Genomic DNA, 21,120 nt, shown 5'->3' on the forward strand with positions numbered 1-21,120 from the left:
TTCTTTTCTCTGGCCCAGCCCAGGAGGCTAGGAGAGAGAGACTCAGGCTGCATCTGGGACATGTTCTGATTTTCAATTAGTGTGGATTCTAGCAACTGCCAACATAACATCACTTTTGGTTATATTGTGAGGCTGGCCTGCAAACGGCTGGCGAGGGGTTAGTGGAGGACTGGAGACCATGACACGCAGGTAGGCTGGTCTGCCACATGTTCCTTTTTGATGGTCTTCCTGGATGCCAAGCTGGTGAGGGTTTGTCACAGACATGATGATGGTCAAGACACCCAGACAGGAGCTGGATTAGGGGACTGTTGGCTGGATTTGCAACTGGTTTGAGGCTTCTCCAGAATGTTTATTCACAAGTGGGTGTCAAGTTCATTAATACATGTGTGGAGGGCGGCTGGGCAGAGCTGATACTCAAGATTATAAACGACTGCTTCCAGCGACGCCCCCGTGAGGTGGGGGAAGGAAGCTAGGAGTAGTATGTTCACTGGCGTACGCTGGTATTTCCCTGGGTCAGATTCTATGCGGGCGTTCACTGTGTCGGGAAGATGGCTCACGCACAGCCATCTTCAAAGGGCTCATGGGTGGGAGGAAGTTCAGTCAGAAGGTAGAATCATTTGTGATGAGAGGACACATAGAATAAGGGGCAGCCAATTCTGCCTGGGATGAGGGGGATAAGGAAGACTTCACAGAAGACAGGTCATTTGAGATGGGTTTTGAAGGTCAAGTAGGAGTGTTCCAGGCAAAGAAGGTGGGGAACAAGTAGGTAGAAGTTTGAGAGGAGATAATGATCTATTTTGGACATGCGGAATGTGAGGGCCCCCTGTCGGGAGACCTGTTCAAAATCAGGAGACTAGACAGGAGTGAAAGTGTGTGTGTGTGTGTGTGTGTGTGTGTGTGTGTGTCTGGGGATAATGACTTGGGAGCAGCCTTTCAGAGGGGTTAATTAAGCCTGGAGGAGTGGTGCAGAGTGTGTGGCGAAAACAGGACAAAGTGTGGATGCCTGAAAGTGTGAAAGCAGCAGAGAGGTAGACCAGCAGGGAGGTGGGAACTGAAGGCCCCGAGAGGCAGGGGGAAAGCAGGAGAATCAGGGAAGGGGGCATTTCAAGGCAGGAAGCGTCAACAGGGCCAACGCTGCCTAGGGGTCAAGTGAGAGGAGGCCTGCCAAGTATCCGTAGGATTCAGCAGCAAAGAGGGCGTTGATGACTTTGTCAAGAACGGTTCCATTAGAAAGATGTGGTCAGAAGGCAGACCGCACTGGATTACCAGGGGAGGTGACGTTCGAGCCAGGACATGAGTGGCAGGTGAGAAACTGAAGTGCCAGCTGGGAACCACTCATTGACAGTGAAGAGAAGCCAAGAGCAGTAGCCAGAGGAGGAAGGAGGATCATAGGAGGGCTCCCCCCAGAATAGAAGAGGCCTGGGTGTGGTCAGGGGCTGCGATGAGGGGGAAACGATGGGATGCTGATGGGAGAGGGGGTCATGGATGGAGCTCTCCTGAGAAGAGGGGAGGAGTGGAAGGAAGGACCAGACGGAGGGGCCGGCCTTTGTGAGAAGAGCTACCAGAAAGTTGGGAGTTGGAGGGGGTGGGACAAAAAGTGTTGGGCGGGGGGTGTCCTGTATTATAGCTTCTGCTTTCTCTGCAATGGAGCTTGCTGCTGAGGGTGTGGGTGGAGATGGGCGTGAGGAGAGAGATCAAGATTCGGTGCAGCCGGCCACAGTGGGGAATGGGGAAGGCAGGGAGCCGAGCAGGGCTGCCGAGGAGCCCGGGCGTCCAGCGGATGTGCAGCCCTGAATCTGTCGTGGTGCCAGTTGGCAGCCCGTAGGTTTCTTCAGCAGCCTGAGGGTGGGCGTGGAGAAGGCGGCTTGTCACAGGGCTGTGGGGCGGGAGACTGGCTGAGCGGGTGTGGTGGAAGGGCTGGGTGAGCAGATTCAGGAGCTGCCAGGCATGGCACCAACACCTTCTCAGTGGTCCTAATGGACCCGACGTGGGTCCATTAGCTCCCAGCCCCTCCTCCAGCACTGGTGGTGCTTCTAAGGTCTAGACCAGGCACATATAAAACACAGATGCTGTTCAAGGGGAGGAGGCCCCGGGGCTGAAGGGTGGCATGTGAGAGTGCAGAAGGGGTGGAGGTTGGGAGAGGAGGGGAGATGGTAAAAATAAACTAGACAGTTCCTGCCTTCCAAGCATTCGCTATGTGCCAAGCAGTGTGCTAAGGGCTTCGTGGCCTACTGTCAGGGAGTGTTAGAGTCTTGTTTCACAGAGGGAAAAATTAGGGGGGAGGGTGCATCTGAGAGGCAAAAGCACTTGCTCAAAGTTACACAACCAGTCAGTGTCCTTGCCCCGGGTGGGATCCAAGTTTTCCTGACTCCAAAGGTGTCCTGCGGGCCCAGGTTTCAGAGATAGTAGAGAAGTTCTGGGGATGAGCAGGTCTTAGAACTGGAGGCTGAAGTGGGGAGAAGGGCCCCAGAGGTGATGAGACTAGAAGCTGGGCTGAGTGGCAGTTGAAGGCCCCCTGGACAGCAGGTTTCCTTAGGGTCACCTTCGTGCAGGGTCAGGGAGAGCTTTCTCTTGGAGGCACAGCCTAGACTGGGTGGCATGGGCCAGGAAGAGTACAGATGTCTTGGTTTCCTTTAAACACGAAGTGTCTGTTCTGTGCTGGTGCAGCTTTTAGAAATAGGGGAGGGCCTGGGGTGGAGAGAGGAGTACCTTCTGGTCTGGGGACAGCATAGGCTGAACCCTGTCCCCAAATGCTACTTCAGTCCTACTTGCCCAGCAGCCTCTACATAGGCTGGGCCTTTCCCCTCTGCACTCATATCTGCCCCTGTCCCTGCTACCCAGCCTGGGGAGAGGGCCTGGATGAGCTGGCGTCTGAGCAGGAGGGGCCGGCTTGGAGCCTGGGAGCTCCAGCACTGGTGGTGCTTCCAAGGTCTAGACCAGGCACATATAAATCAGGGCAATCAAGAGCCCCATGATACTGGGACAGAGGCAATGTTGGCCTCCTGGTGGACCTGCTGCTCTCCTGGCCAAAGGGGTGCTGGGAAGGAGGCACCTGTCCTACGCCCTTGGGTCTTAGAGGAATGGCCTTCCGACCTGCACTTTCTAGTCACAGTTGTTTGGGGAGCCAAATCTGGGCCCAAGACTCAGCCCCTGTCTTGGCATGAACTGTGTCCCAGAGGCAGGCTTGGGGGGTAGTCACAGCTGCCCAGCGTGGGTGTTTGTCAGCCCTGTAAGGGGAAGGAGCTTGGGTTTCAGGCTCACCAAGCTGTGTGGTTTTGGATAAGTCACTTCCCCTTTCTAGTCCTCAGTTTCCTCCTCTTTAAACAGAGATGGGGGTCCCTACTTTTCAGGGGAGGATTAAAGGAGATGGATGTGGACAGCATTTGGCACAGATGTCTCCCAGAACTCATTAATAAGGGTGGCTGCTTCTCTCCAGTTTCCCCTATTTCATCTGAGGCAAAAGGAGGGAAAAACAGCTGTGAGGCTGTGAGCGAGTCCTGTGTGACCTTCTGAGCCTCAGTTTTCTTATCTGTAAAATGGTAGTGGTGGGGCAGTGGGCAGGACTTGATGCTCTCTCAGCACCGCCTGCCATTGGTTCCAGATCCTCAGGCTGAGGGCGAGCGAGGCTGCGCTCTCTGTGCCATGCTGGCAGGACAGAGCTGGCCTTGGCTAAGACCCTGCCACCACCTCCGTGTTCCAGGTGAGGAGCCAGAAGAGGAACCAAAGGTGAAAACCCAGTGGCCAAGGTCTGCAGATGAGCCTGGGGTATACCTGGCACAGACAGGTAACTCGGGCCCGCCTCCCTTCCTCTGTGGCGGGGCCCGACTGTGTGGCGTCTGGTGGCATGTGTGCTTGGCGTGTGCCCATCTGTGTCTCTGTCCTGGAGCTCATTTGCATCTTTCTGCCACATGAGGCCTGTGGGCAGGGCTGGGTTGTCACTTGGGGTCAAGGTAGGAGAATTTCTATGAGACTGAGTGCTTGGGAGGTACCCCCTGCCGCCGACGCTGTCCCTCTCTTGTAGGTGACCCGGCAGCTGAGGAGTGGTCCCCGTGGAGCGTGTGTTCCCTGACGTGTGGGCAGGGTCTGCAGGTGCGGACCCGCTCCTGTGTGTCATCTCCCTATGGGACCCTGTGCAGCGGGCCCCTGCGGGAGACCCGGTCCTGCAACAATTCAGCCACTTGCCCAGGTACGCCCATCCTCCCCGCCCAGTCTGCCGGCAGGGTCAGATCCTGCCTGAGACTTGGACAGGTTAATCTTCCAAAGATGGTTGGTTGTCTCTCTTCATTCAGCAAACTTGACTGTGCCCTACACTGTGCCCACCCCCACCCAGTACTCTGGGGACACAGATGAATCAGACCGAGGCCCACACCAGTGGGCTGGGTTCTAGGCACATCACTCCTCAGATGCCTAGGGCCTGGTGACCAGGCTTATCTTCTTAACCTTTTTGCCCCCTGTGTTCCCTGTGCTCTGGCCACCACTGGCACTTTCCCACCTCCCTGCATTCCTTATTTTCATCTTATTCTACACTGCCCACCCCACCTGACTTATCAAAATTCAGCCTGTCCTTTAAGATCTAAGATAAATGCCTCTTTAAAAAGAAGGAAAGAAAGAAAGTGAAGCAAGCAAGCAAGCAAGAAAGGGACCTTCCCTAGCCATCCCCTCCCTCCTCTGGTTCCCCATCTCATCCCCCGGGGAGCCTCCTGTAGACCCTGAAGCCTTCCTCAGTTCAGCATGGAGTTGAGAATGTGCATGTGCTTGCCTGGGACAGGGAGCTCGACGGGCGGGGCAGCCTGTGCCAGTCCTGCTCCTCAGCCCTCAGGGAGTGCAGTGGTGCCTCGGCTGGCTAGCTCCTGGCTGTGGAATTAACGCAGGGCTGTCTGGGAAGGGGCCTTGAGACGTGGGGGTGTGACAGGAGCTTGCAAAGGGCTGGGGCAGAGCTGTGTTCTGGAGTGTGAACTCTGTGTCAGTGTCCGCGTAGAGGTTCATGTCTATTTGTGTGTCCACGTGCTTGGGGCCCCAGGAGATTTCTCTTGCTCCAGGCCTGCTGTGTTGGCTTCTTGCTCTGGGTCTGGGGCTGAGGAGGGTTGGGGAGGGATAAGGTAGGGTAGGGTGGGGGTACATATTGAGCCCTTTCCTGGGCCTTTCTGTGCTCCCAGGAGAGGAAGACCCTGGCTCCCCCTCTGGGTTGATGTTAGTCTTCCTGTCTGGGTGTTCTGTGTGAGTTGCAAGTATAAACCCCACCATCCACATCCCCTCAAAGGGTGGGGCCCAGAAGAGAACCAATGAGGAGTGGTCGCAGAACTGCCAGAGCTCCTGATTGGTGGGTGGATGGGCAGTGGGCAGGACCAAGGTGCTGCCCAGCCACCAGCCACGTGCTTCCTTGCAGTGCACGGCGTGTGGGAGGAGTGGGGGTCCTGGAGCCTGTGCTCCCGCAGCTGCGGGCGGGGGTCCCGGAGCCGGATGCGGACCTGCGTGCCCCCCCAGCACGGCGGCAAGGCCTGCGAGGGTCCTGAGCTGCAGACTAAGCTCTGCAGTATGGCTGCCTGCCCGGGTCAGTAGCGCCCGTGGGCTTCCAGGCGGGCACTGCCTAGCCGGGTGGGGGTTGGGGAGACTCAGAGGAGGCAGTCAGGTCCAGTGCCCTGCCCCTGGGGGCCCTATGAACTTTGACCAAGCATGGGGAGACTGTCAGCGTGGGAGGTGACCTGGCCCAGCTAAGTTGGAGTTGGCATATTGTGACCCCATCCAAGGGGGACTCTTTATCAATGCCCCTTCCCCCAAGCCCTGGGCTACCTGTGTGGTTCATAGCACTTTGGTGCTCATGGCCAGCTGGGTTGTGAGGGGACACAAAGCTGGGCTTAAGTGTAGACAAAGGTCAATCAGAAGGTGACCCATTCCCTAGCCAAAAGAGATCGTGTGCTTCGGTGCTGAGTGGAGTGGTGCCCTGTGTTCCTGGAGCTGGTGACAAGCAGGCAGGACCTGGCCCAGGCACCAACTGCTCACTTCAGCCCCCTCCCCCACACCTCTCCCTTCATCCACTCCTCTCCAGTGGGTTTGGCCTGGCTCAAGTCTCAGTGCTTAGCAGGCTCTGCCATCTCCCTGCGGTGCTCTGCCTCTGCCAGTTCCCCCTTTGCTCAACTGCCACCCCTGCTTGTGTCTCCCCATGCAGTGGAAGGCCAGTGGCTAGAATGGGGTCCCTGGGGCCCATGCTCCACATCCTGTGCCAATGGGACCCAGCAGCGCAGCCGAAAGTGCAGTGTGGCAGGTCCAGCCTGGGCCACATGTACGGGTGCCCTCGCTGACACCCGTGAATGCAGCAACCTTGAGTGCCCGGGTGAGTGCTCTCGAGGGCGGCAGGTGGCCGTCCTGGCCCCAGGGGAACCTGGGGCCACTCATGCCCGTCCTCTCCTGTAGCAACAGATGGCAAATGGGGGCCATGGAACTCGTGGAGCCTGTGCTCCAAGACATGTGACACAGGCTGGCAGCGTCGCTTCCGCATGTGCCAGGCCACAGGCGCGCAGGGCTATCCCTGTGAGGGCACCGGAGAGGAGGTGAAGACCTGCAGTGAGAAGAGGTGTCCAGGTATCGCTTGCAGACCCTAGGGGTTGGGGAACAAGCAGGTGGGCCTGGCTGAGCCCCTTCACCATACCCACAGCTTTCCATGAGATGTGCAGGGATGAATATGTGATGCTAATGACGTGGAAGAAGGCGGCTGCTGGCGAGATCATCTACAACAAGTGTCCCCCCAATGCCTCAGGTGAGGGGCTGGTAGCCCTCCCCTCAGGCCCCCACCCCTGTCACCCTTGCTGCCTTCTTCTGGCTTTCCAGTCTCTTTGATCCACCATCCTGAGGTGTGGTATGGCCCCAACACCCAACCCTCTGTCCTGTCCTCTGCAGGGTCTGCCAGCCGCCGCTGTCTCCTCAGTGCCCAGGGTGTGGCATACTGGGGGCTGCCCAGCTTTGCCCGCTGCATCTCACACGAGTACCGCTACCTATATCTATCAGTGAGTGTTCCTGCTGAGCTAGGGTGACACAAGAGCTGCCCCAGATGCTGGTAGAGGGTGGCGGGAGCTTGATTCTCACTCATGTCCATGTGCCTTGGCATATATATTGCTGTGCCCACTTCTGCCTGGCTGTGCCTCTCCTTGTCTGGCAAACTCCTACTCATACCTCAAGGCCTAACACTCAAGTGTATTTATTCCCTTATCCTGGGTGCTTACCTCTGTGTTCTTATAGCCCCCTGAGCTTTTCAATCATTGAGTATAATGAGTGCTCCTCAAAATGTCTGTGTCCTGTTAGCCTGGGAACTCCTTGAAGGTCCAGGGGCAAAGTCGAATTTATTTTTGTGTCCCCAGTGCCCATCAAGGGCCTGTCTTGGGGTAAGAATGTTGTTAGCAAATGTAGCCCATGTGTACTTGTTTGACTGTAATCACTATTAGTTGTGTCTTTGAATTTGGAGCTTATGTTCGAGAGAAAGAAAATACGAATATAAATGAGTTACTCTAGACTAGAACGTGCATGGTCCTTTTGGGAGAGGGGCGTACCCTGTCCTTGTACCGTGTTCATCTTTTCTATCTGCATCGGAGTATCTTCTTTTTCTAGCTATTTCTATTTCAGTCTTTTAAAAGTATATTTAGAGATTATCTCTGTGGGTATTCTTCTTGAACTCTGTCTCCCATGAGTCCCTTTGAGCATCTCTGCATTTCCCCTCTCTTTTCTCCTGATACAAGCAGTGGGTGGACTGGAATGGGATGGTCCAGGGGCTGGTTCCAGTTCCTGACACTCTGGTGACAGCAGCTCACCTGTCACCTGCAGCTTCGGGAGCACCTGGCCAAGGGGCAGCGCATGCTGGCAGGCGAGGGCATGTCACAGGTGGTACGCAGCCTGCAGGAGCTACTGGCCCGGCGCACATACTACAGCGGAGACCTGCTCTTCTCTGTGGACATTCTGAGGAATGTCACTGACACCTTCAAGAGGGCCACCTACGTGCCCTCCGCTGATGATGTGCAGGTACCTCCCTGCCCTGCCGGGGGGCTGGGGAAGGAGGCTGAGGGTGCAGAAACTCCAGACTGAAGAGGGAGTCTGGGTCCCTATGACAGTCTGCTGGGGGCAGCAAACATGGCTGAGATGAGAAAGCTCTCGTCCGTGGGGCTGGGACTTCCTGACAGTCATGCTCTCTCCCCAGCGCTTCTTCCAGGTGGTGAGCTTCATGGTGGACGCAGAAAACAAGGACAAGTGGGATGATGCTCAGCAGGTGAGGAGCTAGTCTTCTAGGTTTCCTTCTCCATAACTCACCGCCATCTCAGACCCTTACACACCCTCTGTCCCCAGGTGTCGCCTGGCTCTGTGCACCTGCTCCGAGTGGTGGAGGACTTCATTCACCTGGTGGGCGATGCTCTCAAGGCCTTTCAGAGCTCTCTGATTGTCACGGACAACTTGGGTACATGAGGGTGGCATGGGGGGCGGGGGTTCTGGATGTGGAACCCAGCCCTGTGCGGGAGGATGGTTTCTGAGGCTGTTTGTATTTCTCTCTCTCTTTTGGGGGGAAGCTGGTCTTTTCCTTATTTAACTCCTTACCTGTGTCTTTGTCTCCATGTTTCTCCTCCTCCTCCATCTGTGTTGTGTTTCTCTGTGTATGTGTCCCCGCACCTCTGGGTTGGTACCAACCCTTGGTGTCTGCGTCTGCCTTCTTGATGTCTGCCCCTCCCACACCTCTCTCTTCCCTTGTGTCTGTTCTCTATGTGTCTGCCTGTCTCTGGTGTGGTCTGCCACACCCCCCCATCTCCCTGCAGTGATCAGCATTCAGCGAGAGCCAGTCTCAGCCGTGTCCAGTGACATCACATTCCCCATGCGGGGCCGCCGGGGCATGAAGGACTGGGTTCGACACTCGGAAGACCGCCTCTTCCTCCCCAAGGAGGTGCTCAACCTCTCTTCCCCAGGGAAGCCAGTTGCCTCTGGGGCATCAGGCAGCCCTGGCAGTGGGAGGAGCCCAGGAACGGTGCCCCCTGGCCCAGGCTACTCCCATCAGCGCCTCCTCCCAGCAGACCCTGAGGATTCCTCCTCCTACTTTGTGATTGGTGCTGTGCTCTACCGCACCCTGGGCCTCATCCTGCCACCCCCCAGGTGAGTGCTTGGGAGGGGTAGATGGGGCTTCCGAGGGTCCAGGGAGTTCCAGAGAAGGAGGACTGAGCCACAGATTCAGTTGCACCCTCCTGCAGCCTCGGGGACCCCTCGCCTGGCTCTGAATACAAGTGCTTTTAAAGATGTTCATGAAACTCCCAGAGGCTTCACTGGCACCCAGGGGGTGCTGGACTGAGCTCTAGATCTCACCCAAGTTTCTGGGTCTCACTGAGCTCTAGGCCTCTCCCTGGACTTGACCTCTGGTAGCCCCCTAACCCCCCATACAAAGCACCTTTGGGGTTCCTGACTGGGTCTGGGCACCCGCTGGCAGGAGCTGACCTCAGAACCTGTCCCCAGGCCGCCGCTGGCCGTCACATCCCGGGTGATGACAGTGACTGTGCGGCCCCCTACTCAACCACCGGCGGAGCCCCTCATCACAGTGGAGCTCTCTTACATCATTAATGTAAGTGGGGGCCCAAGCAAGGGCCCTGGGAATACCCCAACATGAGGAGCCAAAGGCCCATCTGATGGGCAGCCGGTGTGCCCAGTGGCAGGCTGACCCTCTGTGGGGCCTGTGGGGCAGGATGGCTGGTGGTCGGGGCGGTGAGCTCCCAGCCCACACTGCACTCATGTCTCTTGCTCCGCAGGGCACCACGGATCCCCACTGTGCCAGCTGGGACTACTCCGGAACGTGAGTTGGGCAGGAGCTCTGTGTGGGGAAGAGTGTAGCCCTAGGACCTCCCCTCAGGAGGGGATCTTTTGCCTGGAAGGCCAGAGGGCTCCCTGGTGCCATGCTTGGCTTAAGGGATGAAGGGCTCATCCTGAGGCTCTCAACTGTCTGCCTTTTGGGGTGGCTTTGCCGTGGATTCTCCTGGCCTTGGGCAGTGGCCAGTGCTGGGGGTGGTGCCATGGGGCTGGGCTGAGGCTCACTCCACCTATCCCCCCACCCAAAGAGATGCCAGTTCAGGGGACTGGGACACTGAGAGCTGCCAGACCCTGGAGACCCAGGCAGCCCATACTCGCTGCCAGTGCCAGCGCCTGTCTACCTTTGCTGTGCTGGCCCAGCCGCCCAAGGACCTGGTGAGTGGGAGCGCTCCTGGGCGGGGCTGGGAGGAGGCACCTGGGCTGCCAGTGGCCATTTGGACAGTATCAAGAGGGACCCGGATGATCCCACATGTGTGTCTGAGCAGCTGCACTTCTGGGATTGCTCATGGAAGTCTGTACCCTTGGGGTGGTGCTCACAGTGATGACATGTGCCTGGGATGGGTGGCGGTGGGCGTGTGTGTGTGTGTGTGCGCACACGCGCGTGCGCGCGCGCGCATGTATACACATGTGCGTGTCTGGCTGTATGTGCAACAGTATGGGTGACTGAGCATAAATATGCCTCTACATATGTGACTGGGTCTGCTCTGTACACCTTTGAGGACAGTGGTGAGTCCCCTTCCGTGTGTGGCAGTGACGATGGAACAGGTGCCAGTCTCTACCAGATGGACTGGGTAGGCCAAGGGCACCTTGGCAACTGCCCTCTCCCAGTTACCTGTCTGAACATCTGCTCATCTTCCACAGACCCTGGAGCTGGCAGGCGCCCCTTCAGTCCCCCTCGTGATTGGCTGTGCTGTGTCCTGCATGGCGCTGCTCACCCTGCTTGCCATCTATGCTGCCTTCTGGAGGTAGGTGCGACCCTGGGAGGGCAGGGCAGGAGAAGACCAGTCATCCTGGGTTGGGCCTGGGCCTCCAGCTCCTCTGTCTCTGCCTGCTGTGCCCTCTCAGGTTTATAAAATCTGAACGCTCCATCATCTTGCTCAACTTCTGCCTGTCCATCCTGGCGTCTAACATCCTGATCCTCGTAGGCCAGTCACGGGTGCTGAGCAAGGCAGGTGCAGGCTCATGGGGGTGTCGGAGTGAGAGTGGGGTGAAGGGGGTGAGGGTGGAAAGTGTAGGTGACAGCACGCGCGTGTGTGTGCACCTAAGTGATGGATGTTTGTACACACTGTAGCCGTGTGTTGGGTGAGGGTGTGGGAAATTGTGTGTGAGCATACGTGAAGGCATTGGAGAGGAAGGATGTGTGTACTCTAGTGATAAATGTCTGTGTACATCTGTGAGCGTCTATGTGAGCTGAGTGCTTGCATGCACATGTGTGGGCAGATGGCATTTGAGGAGCCTGGGCCTTCTCATGTGTGTGGACATGTAGGAGCCTCAGCAAGGCCTCTTGTGCCATGTGCCTGTGGATGACCTGTGCTGGCTGTCCATTATGCATCCTCAGCCTTCTCTGCACAGTGCCAGCACTGTGAGTGCCAGGTGTGGTGACCACCTGGCCGTGATGTGGCGGGTGCTCCTGTCTGTCCCTGTCTCTGCCAATCCCGTCTGTGTGTGGGCAGCTTGCCTGCCCGCCTCCCGGATGCTCAATGCTACGTGCATGTCACCGGGCCTGTGTCGTGCTATGTGTGGGTGCCGGAAGACGGGGGTGCCTGGCAGGGTGCTGTGGGGGGCGGAGCTTGAGTGGGCAGCCATGGCAGCGCCCAGCAGCGGGTGTGGGAAGCCAGGAGCCTCCCGCCCTGGTGGCTGCTCAAAGTTACTCCCTCCTTTTCCCTCTCCTTGCAGGGTGTCTGCACCATGACAGCTGCCTTCCTGCACTTCTTCTTCCTCTCCTCCTTTTGCTGGGTGCTCACTGAGGCTTGGCAGTCCTACCTGGCTGTCATTGGACGGATGCGCACCCGCCTCGTTCGCAAGCGCTTTCTCTGCCTGGGCTGGGGTGAGCAGGGCCCGTGCTGGACTCTGCCAATGGGCCTTGGGTGCAGGGGCAGCAAGACAGGTTCTGCTTTGGCTCTGGCCCCTGTTTGTGGGCCTAAGCATCACCTGGGCTGGGTTCTGGGAGGATGAGAGGACCCTGAGGACTAGCCATCTCATCCTGGCTCCCCTGCTCCCCCAGGTCTGCCTGCTCTGGTGGTGGCTGTGTCTGTTGGCTTTACCCGCACCAAAGGATACGGTACATCCAGCTAGTACGTGGGGCTTCCATGGTGGGCAGTGAGGGTGACTGAACTTGTTAGGGCCCCATACTGGGCCTTGGGCCTTTTCAGGCTGTACCTCTGGCACACGCCTGCTGTGGGGTTTGGGGGAGTCTTTCCCCATCTCTGAGCCTCAGTTTTCCTGACTATAAAAGGATGTGCTAGGATTGGATCATCGCTAAGAATGATTTAGCTCATGGATCAGCCTTGTTTGAGCCCCATGGGGCTGGGCCTGGTGGCCTTCATTTTTGTTAGAGGGGAAACTGATGCTCAGCAAGAGCCAGTGGCTCCCTGCGACATTTTCTGGGGCTTGGCCTCATCATTGATGCAGGCCTAGCAGCCCAGCGGGCTCTGAAGGGTGGTGTTTGAGGGTGGGGAGGAGCCTGCTTCGGTGTCTGATGCTCCCTCTCTCCCCAGCTGCTGGCTCTCCCTTGAGGGTGGCCTTCTCTACGCCTTTGTGGGTCCTGCAGCCGTCATTGTCCTGGTATGTTACGTGCCCTGTCAGTGTCCTGGGAGGGGTGTGGCCCAGGGGGTCTACTCCTTCCTGCACTCTATTCCCACCTGAGGCTTTCCCTGCCGGGTGGGCACCTGGTGATCCTGTCTCCCTCACCTCACTCCCCTGACCTCCAGGTGAATATGCTCATCGGAATCATCGTCTTCAACAAGCTCATGGCTCGCGATGGCATCTCAGACAAATCCAAGAAGCAGAGGGCCGGGTAAGGGTGGGGTCTCTGTGACTTGGCCTTGTGGGAAATGGAACAGGGAGGGAGGGCCGTGGCCACTCTTGGAATCAGAGCTAGACAACGCTACTGAGCGCGGCTCCCTAACCTTGGTGCATCAAGGGTGCAGGCACGGTGGGCACCCTGAGTGCTCAGCTGCAGCCCCTCGCCCACCCTAACCCACCTCTCTCTCTCTCACCTGCCCTCCCCTTCCCACCCTGCTGGGGCTCATGCTGCCCCTCTCCTCCCGCTTCCCATGTGTCTCCCCTCTTCTCCCGTGTCTGTGCCGCCCCGAGGTTGGAGCGGTGCCCCTGGGCCAGCCTGCTCCTCCCCTGCTCAGCGTGTGGAGCGGTCCCCAGCCCCCTGCTCAGCTCAGCCTCGGCCAGGAACGCCATGTTAGTTGTGTCCCCTGGGGCGGGGCGGGGGGATGGGTGGGGCAGAGAATGGGGGGCAGTGCCCTGGTGGGGGGAGGAGGGATATCAGTCCAGTGCCCTGGAGAGCTTGCTGTGTGAAGGGCTTGGTGTTGAGGTGGCAGAGGGCATCAGGAATGAATATCTGTGCTTCCTGGAAAATGCTGGGTTCCTGTGCCCACCCCTTTGCTCCCGCCCCTGCCCTCACTGCCAGCTTACGTTTTATCTAGGCGTAGCTGAAGACCCCTCCTTAGACCTCAAGCTACAGAAGCTCATAGAATCTCACATCCTTAGAATTTTTGAGCCTACAGAACCTTAGAATTGGAATGACAGAATCTTAGAATAAGACAATCAGAAGCTAAGACTGTTAGAATGTGAATCATAGAATCTTATCATCTGTCACAGAATCTGAAAGTTAGAATTTTAGAGGCGTTGAATCTCAACCAATTAAGAGACAGAGAATCTTGGAGGAAGAGAGTTATTATGTTATCGAGGTACCTTTGTCCCTGGCAGCTGAGAATCTTAAAATCTCAGCCATGCACAAATCCACAAGGGCCTCAGGCCCAACCTCCCACCCAGGGCCACAAGTCCATCTCAGCCTCCTTGGCCAGTGGGGAGGCTTTATCTTGCCACACCTTTAGGGTCAGGTGGCTCAGTGCCTCTGGAGGCAGTCAGCACGATCTCTGGGAAACTCTCTGGAATAGAAAGCGTGCTGCCACGTGGGTTGCCAGCTGATTCTGACCCAGTCTGTTATAGCATTGGGCTTTGGAGGCAGCCAGACTGGGTTTGCATCCCAGCTTGGTCCTCTCTGCCCATCTGGGCACACTCCAGTTTCTTCATCTGTAAATTGGGATAATCCCATGTCTGTTTAGTGGAGTTATTTTGATCACAATGTGAACTAACGTATGTAAAGTGCTCAGTGTAGGGCCTGGCAGAGAATTAGCAGTTAATCAATGATAGCTCTATGACTGTGATTAGGCCCTCTCTTAGTCTTGGCTTTGCCCCCAGGGGCTGTGGAGACTACTGTGCCTGCCCCCCACCAGGCTGAGCAGCCCCCAACCGCTCTTTACAGGGCAGGTCTTGACCCCCTGCCCATCTCCCTGCCTTGTCCAACACTATGCCCTCCCTGCCTGACTCTCGCACCGGGCTGCTCATGAGGCAGAGTGGGCTGGGTGTGGCAAGACTGCCCTCCTGTGCCTGCATGGGCTGTAGCCAGTGATGGCGGGTTGGCACTGGTGGCTGGATGCAGGGCCCATCTGCCTTTTTCCCTCTGCCCTCCCCTGTCAGGAGGCGGGGGATGTGGACTTGGCCCTGATCCTCGCTTTTACCCGCAGTCCCAACTATGGTCTTTTTGCCGAGGGCTCTGAGCAGCCCCTGGGGGCCCTCCCGTCCTTGGGGGATTGAAGGGGACAAGCCTCTGCTGCATTGTCCTTGGCCCCTGTCTTCTCCCCCAACAATTTGTGCTCTGTGACATCCTCTGTGGGCTCTGCCTGTTTAATCTTTCTGTCTGTGTCTTTCTGCCTGTCTCATTCTCTCCCTGTGTCTATCATCTTTGTTCCTCCTCTCCTCCTCTCCCAGAATCTCTGGGGATGTGGCCCAGGCCTGTGATTGTGTGCAAGTTGGAGCTGAAGTCGCAGCATCCGCGTATGTCTCCCTTCTCCCCTTCTCTCCCACTGTCCTGTTCCACCTTCTCCATCTCTGTCCCCTGATGCTGCCTCTGGCTGTGGCTCAGTCCTGTTGTGTCCTTGTATCTGTCCCTCCCAACCTCTCTGGGTCCCTGCTCTGGCCCATAGTTCTCCACTTTCTGTCTCTGTTCTGTTTCTCTGACTCCAGCTCCTCAGCCCATCTCTGCTTTGGGGCGTTACTGAGGTCGTGGAGTTTGGGGCCCTGCTGATCTCGGGCAGCTGAAGGGCCCCAGGCTCAGTGCAGGCCTGTGCTCAGCCCACCCTGGCTGGCTGCTGGAGTGTCACCCTGACGGACCCTCTGCTGTGTCTTCAGGGCCTCACTCTGGAGCTCCTGCGTGGTGCTGCCCCTGCTGGCGCTCACCTGGATGTCCGCCGTCCTGGCCATGACAGACCGCCGCTCCGTCCTCTTCCAGGCCCTTTTTGCCGTCTTCAACTCGGCGCAAGGCTTCGTCATCACGGCTGTGCACTGCTTCCTGCGCCGAGAGGTGGGGCTGGCCTCTCCTGTCCCTTTGCACCCACCTCACCAGGCCAGTACTCTTGCCTCTCCCCACCGTGCAGATGGGGAGGCCTGAGACCCCGACCGGGCCTCCAGCTGGGGAGCCCTTGACGTGGAAGCTAAAAGCCCAGGGCAGCCTTGTCCCTGGCCTCCTGGTCTCCCGGGGCTCCTGCTCCCCTCAGACTTGGCTTCTGTCCTGCCAAACCCACCTGGGTGCCTGGGGTGGGAGGCACAGCCAGCTGTGGCCAGGGGCCCTGGGGCAGCCTCCGGCTAGCAGGCAGCTCTGCCCCCAGGTCCAGGACGTAGTGAAGTGCCAGATGGGTGTGTGCCGGGCTGACGAGAGTGAAGACTCCCCTGACTCGTGTAAGAACGGGCAGCTGCAGATCCTGGTGAGTGAGGAGGCCTGGGCAGGGCGTGGCTGGGTCCTGAGAATGCCCCACTCCCATTTCCCTGCCACAGGCCCCTCGCCTTTTCCATTCATGGCAGAGAAGGGGCAGAGATCAGGTTTGATTCAGGCTCAGCCACTGACTGCTGGCTGACACGGCGCAAGCCTTCCCCTCGTTCAGTTTTCCCACCTCTCATACCAGAGTAAATATGTCTGGGGCCCCTGGGGGCCCTGTCGGTACTGGGCATTGTGCTGTGGGTAGTACCGCTGGGTGGGTAGGGAGGAGACCGAGCCCCTCCACCCTGATACATTGATCCTCTCTTTGCCTGCCTGCTCTGTCCTTCTCTGCCTATAGTCAGACTTTGAAAAGGATGTGGATCTGGCTTGTCAGACGGGTGAGTCTTCTGATGCAGAGCTGAGAATGGCCCGTGGAGAAGGGCAGGAAGGGAGGGCCCCCAGCCCCACTGTGGGAGGCCCTGATGGGGTTGGCTGTGGAGTTTAGCTTTAGACAGCCCATAGTGGATTCAAGGCTGTAAACACACTTACTGTGTGACTTTGGACAAACAGCTTACCTCTCTGAGTCTTAAATGAATTAGGAGACATCAAGTGCCTAGTAGGGACCTTGGCAGATAGTGGCTGTTACAGTATCATATCATTTTCATGATTCTTACCAGAATCTCTTTCCAGTTTTGTCTCCTGGGGAGGAGCTGCCCAGGGAGGGGGAGGAGCAAGGCCCTTTTGAAAGCCTCAGGGCTATGGGGTCAGAGGTCAGAACCTGTAGCAGGAGCTGACCCATAGGGTTTGGGTCTTGGCTTCATTCCTTGCCCTGCGTTGCTGTGGGTCTCTGGGCAAGTTGTCTTCTTAAGCCCTTTGGTGTAGAAGAGAGTACCAGTCACCCAGCCATCTGTCCAGCACTCAGTTTCCTCCTCTGAGCTGAGGGGTTTGGTACCTGTCCATACGGGCAAGGGCATCTGGGGTTTCTTCTCCCCAGAACTTACCTCCCCCCTACTCCTGCCCCCAGTTCTGTTCAAGGAGGTCAACACTTGCAACCCGTCCACCATCACGGGCACACTGTCCCGCCTGTCCCTGGATGAGGACGAGGAGCCCAAGTCCTGCCTTGTGGGTCCTGAGGGGGGCCTCAGCTTCTCACCGCTGCCTGGGAATATCCTGATGCCCATGGCAGCGTCGCCAGGGCTTGGGGAGCCGCCGCCCCCCCAGGAGGCCAACCCCGTGTACATGTGTGGGGAGGGCAGCCTGCGGCAGCTGGACCTCACGTGGCTGCGGCCAACCGACCCGGGCTCCGAGGGGGACTACATGGTGCTGCCCCGAAGGACTCTGAGCCTGCAGCCTGGCGGTGGGGGTGGAGGTGGTGAGGATCCCCAGAGGACCCGGCCTGAGGGCACCCCTCGACGGGCTACCAAGGCACTGGCCCACACCGAAGGCTACCCTAGCTTCTTGTCTGTGGACCACTCGGGCCTGGGGCTGGGCCCTGCCTATGGGTCTCTACAGAACCCCTACGGGATGACCTTCCAACCACCACCACCGACACCCAGTGCCCGCCAAGTGCCCGAGCCGGGGGAGCGCAGCCGGACCATGCCCCGCACTGTGCCTGGCTCCACCATGAAGCTGGGCTCCCTGGAGGTGAGAGCCTGTAGGGCATGGGGTGGGCATGGGAGGCTAAATCCTAGGCAGGAGCCGGGTAGGGACAGCTAGCCACCTCCCCAGAGCAGTGTCTTTGTGGCAAGTCGCCGGGAGTGTATGTATACACTGTGTATCTCTTCTTCTGTTAGTGCCCATGGCTAATCCAAGGGAATCCTGGCTCCTCTGAACAACTCAAGGGGGCTTGGACTTCAGGCACTGAGGGTGCCCTCCTCGATGCAGTCACACTTGCTCTGGTGCCTACTTTGGGGTGAATGGTTAGGATGGGTCTTCTTTTAAGGGGCCTGGTGCTGAGAACTTGGGCCTCCTGGTCACGCAGATTTGAGTTCAGATCAGGATGCTGTTGATTGGCAGTGAGATCTTGAACAAAATCTCTCTCTGAGTCTCAATTAAGCTGTCTTAGTCTTCATATCTCTGAGCCTCAGTTTCCTCATTTGTAAAGTGAAGATAACAAAGCAGGTTCTTTCTAGAGTTGTTGCAAGGACTAATTAAGTGATATAAAATATTTACCTCTGTGTGGGGGAGGTAGAAAGTACTAGATCAGGGGTCCCCAAACTTTTTATACAGGAGGCTAGTTCACTGTTCCTCAGACGGTTGGAAGGCTGGACTATAAAAAAAAACTATGAACAAATCCCTATGCACACTGCGCATGTCTTATTTTAAAGTAAAAAACCAAAACGGGAACAAATACAATATTTAAAATAAATAACAAGTCAATTTAAATCAACAAACTGACCAGTATTTCAATGGGAACTATGCTCTTCTCACTGACCACCAATGAAAGAGGTGCCCCTTCCGGAAGTGCAGTGGGGGCCAGATAAATGGCCTCAGGGCTGCAGTTTGGGGACCCCTGTGTTAGATAATTGGGAAATGCTGCTATTACCATTCCTGAAATCAGCCTCAGAACAGCCCATAGGCCAGTGGTAATTGATGCTCCCTTTGCTGAGAAAACATAAACCCCTCTCTCTGCCTGCCTGTGTGGTGTCTGTGGATGTCCCACTTTCCTGCTGGCCTCCTCAGACCTGCTCCCTGCACAGAATCACTGGGAACAGGCAGGTGGTAGTGGCCCACTATAGAATGCCGGAACATTCTAGAACTCTAGTTGGTGGGATGAAGGGGATGTGCATAAGGAAGGGAGCAGAGTTCATAGCTCAGATACTGTTGGCTGTTCGTGTTCGGCCTCAGAATCCTGCTTCCCATCCTCCGCACAAAGGAAATTAAGTTAGCATCTAGGAAGTTCGCAAGTTTAGATTTTTTCCCCCAAAATGTTTCTTGAACATTTGGTGCCTGCTCCTTTGCAGATGGCAAAAACAGGAAGGCGTAACAAAGACAAAACTCGACACTGGCATTGGAGGGTGTGTGTGGGGTGTTCAGCATCCTGGTTTTGGTCTGTGGACACCTGCCCATGGTTAGACCGCAGAGGAGGGGCCAGCCTTGGGCTCCTTGTGTGGGAGGTGGCAACAAATATGGCAGCATATTGAGGGGTCAAGGATGACACCCTGAATTCTGGTGTGGCTAACTGCAGTGGGGCGGAGGTGGAGGAGTGGATTTGCGGTGGGGGGATTCTGAATTTGTGCAGTTGGGCACAGCTGAGGGCATTGGGACAGGGAGAGGTGCTGCCTCCAGAAATAGCGGTGTGGCTGGGAACAGGAAGGACGCACATGCGTGTGGTGAAGGGCAGGAGAAGGTGCAAGGCAGAGTGTGCAGAGCCTAGCATTGGGGAAGCCAGGGGCCTGGTGGAGAAGGAGCAGGCAGAGGGGTGGGAGGGGGTCCAGGGAGAGGGGTGTCAGGAAGGCCAGTGGTGGCGAGCATGTCTGCTGGGCCTGGGGCTTGGGAGATCTGGATGGTGGTTTTAGCATCATCCCTATGGGCCTTGGGGCAAGCCCCTTCTCCTCCCTGGACTTCACTTTCCCCAGTGTAACCTGGGAAAGCTGGCCTTGGTTTTATGAGAGCTCCCTGCCAACACTCTGAGACTCGGAGGCCTCCTCTTTGCGTGGCACCAGACACTGAGCCAGTGGTTGGGGCCTTGGAGGTGACCTCGGGCTATTGAGGGGGCGGGGCAGCCAGGGAGGCAGGGCCTGGGGTATCGGGGAAAGGGGCAAGGCAGGGTTAAAGAAAGAACTAAAAACCTGAGTCCTTGTGTTTGCAGAACAAATGGAGGGTTCTAAGGGGAGGGAAGCCCGTAGCTGGCAGTGAGAAAGGGGCAAGATGGGGCGTAGGGGTACAATCCAGGGCACGGAGGAAGGAACGTCTGTTCTGTGATCCTCTCGTGTGGGAACCTATGTCTCTGCCATGTTATAAGTCTGTATAGGACATTTGCCTGTGTGCAGTTGCATGTCTGCGAGTGTGACGGTGTGTGTGTACCTCCTGTGAGCGCTGCCTGCTTGTGTGCGTTGCAGGCGTAGCAGTGATGTGGGCCCGGGTCTGAGCTGCAGCCCTGCGGCAGGGCAGTGCCTCTGCTCCTCGTCCCCCGGGCCTCAGCCCCTCTCCCCTCAACCCCAGGGGCTTCCCTTTAAGTATTCTGAACTCCTGGGCCTGGGCAGTGGGAAGACCCTGGGGTGCCAAGTTCCCGGTCTCTTAAAGCCCCCTGCATGTGATAAAAAGTAGCTTTCTCCTTCACTGCCTTCTTGCTTCTCCTTCCCAGAGAAAGAAGTTACGGTATTCAGACCTGGACTTTGAGGTGAGCGCCATCTGTATGTGTGTGTTGAGGGGTGGGGGTTGTCCCTGAAGGGTCCGCTCCTAAAATTAGCCCAAGCCCCATTGCAGAGCCAGACTCCACAAGCCTGTGGTTTCTATGGGATCCTCCCCAATATACCCTCCCTGCCCAATCCGTAACTCTCGGGTGAAGAGAGAGCCAGGCCTTGTCGCAGAGGGGCCAGCAACAGGAAGGGAGATGGGGACCCAGGACCTCGAGTGCCCTGAGTGGGAGGCTGGCTCCCAGTGCTGCCCCAGTGCGGAGCACCCCCTCTGATGCCCTGTGGCTCCCAGAAGGTGATGCACACCCGGAAACGGCACTCAGAACTCTACCATGAGCTCAACCAGAAATTCCACACTTTCGACCGCTACCGCAGTCAGTCCACAGCCAAGGTGAGGTTTCTTCCTGTGGCTGCCCTGCCTGAAGCTCAGGGCCCAGCCTGGTGCAGTGGCCCCTGGGGTCAGACCCTGACCCATGGCCCCCGTTACAGAGGGAGAAGCGGTGGAGTGTGTCCTCGGGTGGGGCGAACGAACGGAGCCTGGCCAGCGTGAGTCCCCCGGGGCTGGGTGGGATGGAGTGGGCTCCAAGGGACTCCTTCCTTCCTTGTCTCCTTTCCCTACCTGGGCACACTGAGCCTGCCTCACCAGGGGCCTGCCCATGGCATAAGCAACAGTTCTGGGGTGCTTGGGGATGGGGAGCTTTGATGGGGGCTCCACTGGAATCTTGAGAAGGGTGAGCAGACTCAGGAGACATGGTGGTCCCTGGGGCCACTCTGAGCATAGGGTTCAGGACCCCAACTCTGGAGCCAGGTAGATCTGGAATAGAACCCGACTTTGGCACCTGATAGCTTAGAAACTTTGGGCATCATTGACTCTATGGGCCTCCTCAGTTTGTTCTCCTGTGTAATGGGTGAGAAGGTATTGTCTCATCTCCTCGGGGCCCTTCCCGC

General features: G+C 57.3%; 1 protein-coding gene across 5 annotated transcripts in view; it reads left to right on the forward strand.

Annotated features, from left to right (window-relative positions):
• The window catches only part of ADGRB2 (adhesion G protein-coupled receptor B2), a 38,993-nt gene that overhangs the window by 17,374 nt on the left and 499 nt on the right, over window positions 1-21,120 (forward strand). The window contains exons 3-30 of one of the 5 annotated variants that reach the window (XM_066269810.1): window positions 3,701-3,784; window positions 4,022-4,186; window positions 5,387-5,551; window positions 6,167-6,331; window positions 6,412-6,579; window positions 6,653-6,754; window positions 6,895-7,001; window positions 7,813-8,007; window positions 8,183-8,251; window positions 8,329-8,437; window positions 8,790-9,120; window positions 9,475-9,580; window positions 9,765-9,808; window positions 10,071-10,197; window positions 10,684-10,787; window positions 10,888-10,990; window positions 11,719-11,869; window positions 12,047-12,116; window positions 12,540-12,606; window positions 12,753-12,838; window positions 13,138-13,236; window positions 15,250-15,421; window positions 15,726-15,821; window positions 16,173-16,212; window positions 16,839-17,458; window positions 20,121-20,156; window positions 20,465-20,563; window positions 20,662-20,718. In XM_066269810.1, the coding sequence (XP_066125907.1) occupies window positions 3,701-3,784; window positions 4,022-4,186; window positions 5,387-5,551; window positions 6,167-6,331; window positions 6,412-6,579; window positions 6,653-6,754; window positions 6,895-7,001; window positions 7,813-8,007; window positions 8,183-8,251; window positions 8,329-8,437; window positions 8,790-9,120; window positions 9,475-9,580; window positions 9,765-9,808; window positions 10,071-10,197; window positions 10,684-10,787; window positions 10,888-10,990; window positions 11,719-11,869; window positions 12,047-12,116; window positions 12,540-12,606; window positions 12,753-12,838; window positions 13,138-13,236; window positions 15,250-15,421; window positions 15,726-15,821; window positions 16,173-16,212; window positions 16,839-17,458; window positions 20,121-20,156; window positions 20,465-20,563; window positions 20,662-20,718 (3,737 nt within the window). The remainder of the gene's footprint in view (window positions 1-3,700; window positions 3,785-4,021; window positions 4,187-5,386; window positions 5,552-6,166; window positions 6,332-6,411; window positions 6,580-6,652; window positions 6,755-6,894; window positions 7,002-7,812; window positions 8,008-8,182; window positions 8,252-8,328; window positions 8,438-8,789; window positions 9,121-9,474; window positions 9,581-9,764; window positions 9,809-10,070; window positions 10,198-10,683; window positions 10,788-10,887; window positions 10,991-11,718; window positions 11,870-12,046; window positions 12,117-12,539; window positions 12,607-12,752; window positions 12,839-13,137; window positions 13,237-15,249; window positions 15,422-15,725; window positions 15,822-16,172; window positions 16,213-16,838; window positions 17,459-20,120; window positions 20,157-20,464; window positions 20,564-20,661; window positions 20,719-21,120) is intronic. The other 4 variants (XM_066269811.1, XM_066269812.1, XM_066269808.1 and 1 more) reach the window with 4 other exon arrangements.

The sequence above is a fragment of the Saccopteryx bilineata genome, chromosome 3, assembly GCF_036850765.1.
Source record: "Saccopteryx bilineata isolate mSacBil1 chromosome 3, mSacBil1_pri_phased_curated, whole genome shotgun sequence".
Taxonomy (NCBI): Eukaryota; Metazoa; Chordata; class Mammalia; order Chiroptera; family Emballonuridae; genus Saccopteryx; species Saccopteryx bilineata.